Source organism: Nuphar pumila, chromosome 11 (genome assembly GCF_984573655.1).
Source record: "Nuphar pumila chromosome 11, dmNupPumi1.hap1.1, whole genome shotgun sequence".
NCBI classification, from domain to species: domain Eukaryota; kingdom Viridiplantae; phylum Streptophyta; class Magnoliopsida; order Nymphaeales; family Nymphaeaceae; genus Nuphar; species Nuphar pumila.
This window is the reverse complement of record NC_143259.1, coordinates 101,390,466-101,398,166: the sequence shown is the minus strand read 5'-3', so window position 1 is coordinate 101,398,166 and position 7,701 is coordinate 101,390,466. Positions and strand designations below refer to the sequence as shown.

At 37.2% G+C, this 7,701-nt stretch overlaps 1 protein-coding gene across 2 annotated transcripts in view; it reads left to right on the top strand.

The window, feature by feature from the left end:
- The first annotated feature begins 902 nt into the window (after positions 1 to 902).
- The window catches only part of LOC149822623 (BTB/POZ domain-containing protein), a 51,319-nt gene continuing 44,520 nt past the window's right edge, over positions 903 to 7,701 (top strand). For both annotated transcript variants that reach the window (XM_089981678.1, XM_089981679.1), the window contains exons 1-2: positions 903 to 1,158; positions 5,881 to 6,007. In XM_089981678.1, coding sequence (XP_089837804.1) covers positions 1,040 to 1,158; positions 5,881 to 6,007 — 246 coding nt within the window. In that variant the 5' untranslated portion in view covers positions 903 to 1,039. The remainder of the gene's footprint in view (positions 1,159 to 5,880; positions 6,008 to 7,701) is intronic.

The following is a 7,701-nucleotide window of genomic DNA, read 5'->3' as shown; positions in this document are numbered from 1 at the left end:
CAACAACAACAACATCAATAATAATAATAATAATAATAATAATAATAATAATAATAATAATAATAATAATAATAATTTTCTAAAATTATGCAGGTCTCAATTTTAGATTCTATTTTCGTGACCCAAAAAAACCTGAACCTGGTAATTAGTTTTATGGGTGGGTCTGGATCAACCCTGACCCGACCCGTTGACAACCACAGTTCAATCTCTTAGTAGATCCAGATATGGATTTCGAAGTTTCAAACCTGAACTGTCCCGACACTACTTGGATCTTGTGGACCTAATTAGAATAACTAATTGGACGTACCTGAGTAGATCCAGGCTCTAACACCATCAGGTTCGGCAAGGCCTGACCTATTGACAGATGTAGCTAACAAAGGCTCAAGTCATTATATTGGTGGGACTCATATACGCCAAAGTCCCTGTCCAAGAAGTTCAACGATAACAAGCCCTGGGTCCTGCAGAATTGAAGCAGGGCAAACTCATCGAGCAAGACCCTCTTTTCAATTTTTTACTCGTACGTAAAAACATGACTTTCTCCTTATTAAGCTCAGAGTTTGGGTCTTACCTAAAAATCCAAAACCCATATCAATTAAGTCAAAAATAGGATGAAAAATGAGAGATCCAATCCCATTTGCACGGCTAACCAAATATCCATCTGCTTAGACTCCCTGATCCGTATGAGAATGTAAACTTCGGAACTGGAGCTGTTGCCCAGCATTCAGAATCGATTCGGATCTACCATGATCCCGTCTTCTGTAACGACCTCCCGTGTTGGAAGCGGCAATTAGGTAATTTATTCAAACAGCAGTGGGAAAAAGTGAAACCATACAACTTAAAAATTCCCCCCATCCCCACCAACCAAATCTCCGACAGAAACTCTAGGTATCCCCAGCGTTGCAGAAGATGCAAAACCCTAACGCTGTCGAGACCGGCGACCGAGCAGAATTCCTCCATTTAAATTCCTTCCTGGTTCATCATAGGGGAAGCGAACCAAGTTTTTTCCGTTCTTGAAGCCCTTGAACTGCTTCTGGATCCCATGCCTTCGTCAAAGCCCGGTGGAAGAAGGAAGCGTGGTCGTGGCGGTGGTCAGCCTCTCGATGATCACTTCCATACCCTCCATCAACGCCTTCAACATGCCCTCGGCCTTGGATTTAGGTATTTCGTTGCCTTAACCGTGATCTTTGAGAGATGCGTTGACATCGGTTCCGATTCTGATTAATTGATGAACGGCACAAACTGGCATTTTTAAGAGAGAAAATTACATGTAGATTATGGAATTAATTGTACGGCGAGTAGGTGTCCTAGTTTTGTGCTTTCATTTAGTCCATGGTTACGATTCTTCTCGAATGACATGTTTTAATAGGAATTTGTTGTTTCCTGTGAAAATGGTGACATGTTTTAATAGGAATTTGTTGTTTCCTGTGAAAATGGTGTCTTATAAATGCTGAAAATTAACTTACCTCTACTCGAATGGTTGGTTTTTGTTCTGTTATGAATGTTTGGATTTGAACAATATACATGGTCGTTCTTTCATATGTAAGTTAGGATGAATGTGAATCTGTTACTCAGTGAATGTTTAACCTCACATAATAGCTTTGAGAGGAGAACCCTGTAAATTACTAAAATGATTGCAAGAAACTAGGTTTTCAGAGTTTTTTCTTTGGCCGGTTAGTATCCTTCTTCTAGAATTTCGTTTTGAAAGATGACCTACCATAGAAATGGATCTAAACGTTTCAAACTTTATGATAGATAAGAAGCGAGATTTAGCATTGGTAATTTGGCTTGAGACATGAAAATAGAGAAGTGAGAAATTGTCTATGTGATATTTTAGCCTCATAAGGTATCCATTTAGAGAGATACTATGGCTATTGGAATCTTTGGCTATACTGGATATGGCTAATGTGATGCTAGACCACTGCATACTATTGAACTCTGCCATCCTGATCTTTTTCTTTTTGCATAACAGGGAGAAACCGCAATTTGATTTAAGTGTCCTGTTATGGACTGAGAGTTACCGCATGACCATGACTCTGTTTTGATGTCCGCAGTGTAAAACTCCACAGAGCACTCACTGCTGTCGATCGAAGGTAGTCCAGTTCCCCATTGGATTTGGCCTTGCGGAAGGGGCGTGCACCCCGGTATCCAACTCACTATGTCCTTCAATTTAAACACATTAAGCTGACCCACCTTGCCAGGTGTTCAGGTCCCTTGTGGGCACTACTATCTTGATCCTCAACAAACTTTTGAGCAATAATAACAAAAAGCACCTATTTTTTTTTTTCAGAATTTAAAAAACACACCTAAAAACTATCTTGGTTTATTAAAAAACTCCAATGTCTTAGACCATCCAACTCACCACCAAACTTATTTTAATGACATATTTACCCTTCTCTCTCTCTAAGCCTTCGCCTTCCTTTTGAACCAACACCGTGTTCTCCATCCTTTCCCATCATCTACCATTGTCTCTATGCATCTTTTCCCTTATTTTTGAACCACCACCATCTAATTTTCCATTCTTTAACAGCGTTTGCCTCTACCTAACACCCCCACCCCTCAACAATCTTCACTTTCCCTTTCATCCTCACTGTCACCATCACTCTTGCCAGCCAACTGCTCATATAGATATTTCATTCCCCTACTTCTGCTCACAGAAACCCATTGATCACCATTTTAACGTTCTTCCAATGCCATCACCACCAGCATGAACTTTTTATTGTCTATCACCATCCACATTTTCTCTTACCCTTCTTTTCCCATATTTTTTATGTAAACACAAACTTGATAGTAACAAAGAAACTCCATCGACAATTAGAATGGGGAGAAAGCGACAGCCATTTCCGGTCTCTTGGGGTTGTGTGTGTGTGTGTGTGTGAGAGAGAGAGAGAGAGAGAGAGAGAGAGAGAGAGAGAGAGAGAGAGAGAGAGAGAGAGAGAGAGAGAGAGAGAGAGAGAGAGAGAGAGAGAGAGAGAGAGAGAGGTTTGAACACATCAAGGGTAAAAAATGTCAATTTAAGGTCTTAACGACAATTGGGTTGATAGATTTCCAAGTTAAACCATCATAAAGTTTGATTTTGATTAATTGACAGAAACGTAGCCGTGTTTTTAACAATCTAGAAAACTTAGGTGTGTTTTTGATTAATGCCCATCTTTTAGGTGGTATTTTAGAAATTTCCCTTAAAAAGAATTTTACCACGATTATTCTCAAAGTATCCTTGTGGATAAAGGTGGGATTGGAAGAAGGTTTTACTGTGAAAGAGAAGAATTTTAGAAGATACTTGAAGGACCAGAAGTGCAATTACTTTTCCGTAACCATTGATAAAGATGAAGGGTCCCTGTCCTAGGCTGAGGCTGAATGCTTACACCATGATTTAGTAACCTAGCAACCTAACTTCTCTGTGGGAAATTAGGTGGTGGATTCAATAAACACCAATTAAAAGGACAAGAGTGATGCTAATAACTGCAAGAATCATAAGTGGAAAAGGTACACTAAAGGCATCATTGCTGCTCGAGGGGAATAAATGTTAATGATATGAAAGATGGTAACTGAAACCACCTGCAAATGGTGGATAAGAATCAAGGAGTTCCAATTGTACATGTTTTTTCTCCAATGCTACATAAATGAGTTCTTAATAAAGGAAAAGAGGCAAATACTAATAACAAGTCTACTGTACATATGTTTTTCTCCAATGCTACATAAACGACTTCTTAATGAGGAAAAATAGGAAAATACTAATAAAAAAGACTATGTAAAGAGAAACAGGAAGGAAAACTGTTAACATTAAAATGGGTATGGGTCCCAAGATGAGGCCTTTATACAAGCATAGGCTCTTTAGAGGTGGAGGGGAGAGAGATATAATGATTTCATCGAATTAATATATGAGAATAATGATTTCCTTTATTTCTGTTCGGTCCACTGATTAACATCATAAGCCATGTCATATATACATAGACCTTCTAGGTGTGGCCTGACAATTTTACAAAATCAGGACGGGGGGTTATGATTGTACATCTTATATTTATATATGTGCATGTGTGTGTGACTATGTACATTCAGAGTTTTTCATCTAAGACGATATGACATAAATTTTATTTTAAGAGCAAATTCTTGAGCAAAGAATTTTAGCCACTAGTATTAACAAAAATTAAATATTATATCTAAAATAAAATTTTAAATGCATGTAATATAAGTTATGACAAAGTTATTTGCTTCCTGCTGCTTGGTGATACCAAGTGAGCAGTGATCACCTAAATATACACAATAGCTCAAAACAAATTTTCGGGTTTTTGGGCTGGTAGCATAATCACATCTGAATATTGTACAACAGTAATGAATGATTAATCTACATGAGAAGCCGATCTTTTATGTGAAAGGCTCTCTAGCGATGTCCATTTTATATAAGTATTCTTTTTGCGGCCTCTAAATGAGGCACCCTTGGTGAGTGCATGAACTGAGAACTTGATTTACCAAAAGAACTATGTTAGATCTGTAAAAATGAAGAATTTGGAGTGATCCACCTATTCTTCTAAATTGCTCGGGATATTATAATATCTCTCCCTCATAACCCTCTAAATGAGTTTCAAGAGCCGTGAGAGTTAGTGGGTTTACATTCAGCCATACCAGTCCTTTGAGAAGTTTAAGAGCATATTTATGCTGGGTTAACATCAAGTTATCTCTTCCTCTATCCATCTCAATCCCAAGAAAGTATAATAGCTGCCACAAATCCTTCATTTACAATGTTCTTGCAAGAAATTCTATGTCACATGGATATTTTTGCAGATACAGTGATATGGCCAATTTTACGAAGTTTTCAATATAACTAATACATAAGGGGATATGGAACTGAAGCCAAAATGGAGTATCTTTGTGACATAGAAGAAATTCTTGACACAAGTTATTTTATATTCACCATTCATAGTTATCACTATGTCATCAACATATAGTAGGACTTTTAGGCCCCCTTCATTATATGCAAATTCTGTCCATATGTGACAACTAATCAAAGTACCAAACTGATGGTTCCGATCTTCACAATGGGGTTGGAAGTTTGTTATATCCATGATTCTATGTGTAGCCTTCCTACTTAGCCTGATTTTAAATCATACAATATTACCATATGCCTCAAACTTTATTGCTGCCCATAACATTCTTGTTCTTTGGGCGATTGACTACTTCCCATGTACCACTATGTCTGCATCTCTATGTTCATGGCCTCAATCTCTACCTTGGATTATTGCATTCTTCACTATATGATCTAGGCTCAGTACTATAAAAAAGATTTTCAATTAATACCTGAAAATTAGTAGAAAATGTTTCATATGTTACCCATCTATCTATGGGATGCCACCATCTAGATGATTTTCTTAAAGATTCTGTGTTGACTATTGTCTGCTAAACTTCTTAAGAATCTTGTGGTTCACTTAGTGTTGGCTTCTCTGATACCATGTCTGAAATTTGTATTTCTTTGCTGTAGTTAACTTATTTTGTTGTGAATGTCAAGGAAACACATGATATTGAAGAACAAATGAGAAAAAACTGAGAAGAGAGAAGAGAAGAAGGCTTCATGAGGGATTTGGAGAGGTCCCAAAACATAGTAGTTTGTAACTTCTATTCTCATTATAAAACCTCCTCATAATGACCTCTAGGGTAAATGATAGAAATACCCTTGATACAAAAGATAATGTCCAGTTGGCTGTAAATGTACACTACTGCTACAGATTGATCACAAAAATTACAGAAATGCCATTGTCGCTAATATAATTCATCTCTCACAAGAAAGTCATTTCTGGTTCGATAACTTTCTTTAGTTTTGCTTTATTTTTATTTATTTCTACCTATGAACTTTGATTTCAGTTTAACATGGTGCATTTGTGTTTAAAGAACTGAGACAGGCAACAGGAAAAAATGGCAATGTGCAGATGCTGAGGTGCAACGTCTTGCTATTCGATCTATTTCAGCATTTCTTAATTATTTCTCTATTGAATTGTTGCGGCATCCACTTGTTCAGGTATTACCACTATCTTCTTGGTAAGCTCATGAAAATGATCTGCCATGTCATAATTGAAACTTTTTACTTAAAATTGGAATCGTGTCTGCTTCTATTATTCTCATACGTCGGCAAATGATTATTTATGCTGGTTTATAATCTAGAAGCTGGCCATTTCTTGAGCTGTAATTAATATTCTTGACACTTTCCTAGTATCCCTTTACGGTATCACCCCCAATTTACAACTCGATTTTAGATTTTTTTTAACACAAATACAATGGAAACATTCAATCGGGATTGCCATGCTTTACCAAACCATCCACTAATCAAACCACAATAAGGAAATAAATACAAATCATCATTCATTGAATTAAATCAAATTATCCATAATGGTCCAGATTTGGAATCATCACTAAACATCATGTCCTAAGCCAATCAATAGAGTTCCTTAAATAAGGAAACAAAATAACTACTTCGACGGGTAGAAAGTAAAGTCTGAAATGAAATGGGGATCTTCGAAACACGAGCTTAGATTAACAAGGGCAAGTGTCAAGAATGACACTAAAGCATAACCCTTAAAAAGGGTATAACTGGAAACAAAATAGAAATAAAAATGTATTCTTTATCGATATGAAAAACCAATTGCTTAAGAAGCATTGGAATAAAATACAAGAGGGGCTGCACCCCTTTATATACACAGCTGAAAGAGGACTCAATAGAGCTGTTGGGCACAGTCCAACAGCTCTATTTAGAGCTGTTGGAATGTGTCAGTCCAACAGCTCTATTGCTAGTCAAGTCTGGACAGGACTTGACTAGCAACAGTCATTCTAGTTCAAACTGAACTAGATGACATAAAGACAAAAAATAAAAATAAAGGAAAAAATTACAGAAAAGAAAGAAATGAAAAATGTATTTATATATATAATAATATAATATTATTATATATACATATATGTACAGTTTTACATTTTAACACTCTCCCTCAAACTTACGGTACAATGAGCGAAAGTTTGTTTAAGAGAAAGTGAAATCGGGGAGCAGCGAGAGGCTTTGTAAAGAAGTCTGCTAACTGATATTCTGAAGTGACATATGGCAGATCAATTATCCCGTGTAGATATTCCTCTCTGACGTAGTGACAATCCATTTCGATGTGTTTGGTGCGTTCGTGGAATGTTCTGTTACTGGCAATGTAGATCGCACTTTTGTTGTCACAACACATTTGTGAAGCCTTTGTTGCTTTAGCTCCCATGTCAGCAAGCAGTCGTCGGAGCCAAACTACTTCCATGGTCGTGGTTGCCATGACTCTGTATTTAGCTTCGGTGGATGAGAGAGATACCTTCTGCTGTTTTTTACACCTCCACGAGATTAATGATTCCCCTAAAAAGACACAAAAGCCAGTGGTTGAGTGTCTGTTATTGGGATCACCTCCCCAATCAGCATCAGTATATGCAATTAAATCAAGAGAAGAGGAGGAAGATAAGAAAAGTCCTCGTGAAAGAGAGGACTTGATGTATCTGATAATTGACTTGCTGTATGAACAACATGTGCTATATCTGGTCTGGTAATGGATAGATAGGAAAGTGCCCCGACAAGCTGTCTGTAAGGAGTAGGGTCTGCAAGAAGTTCTCCATCATCAATCTTCATTTTAACATTAACAACTTCTGGAGTGTCAACTTTCTTATCATCAGTAATACCAGACCTGAAAACAATATCAA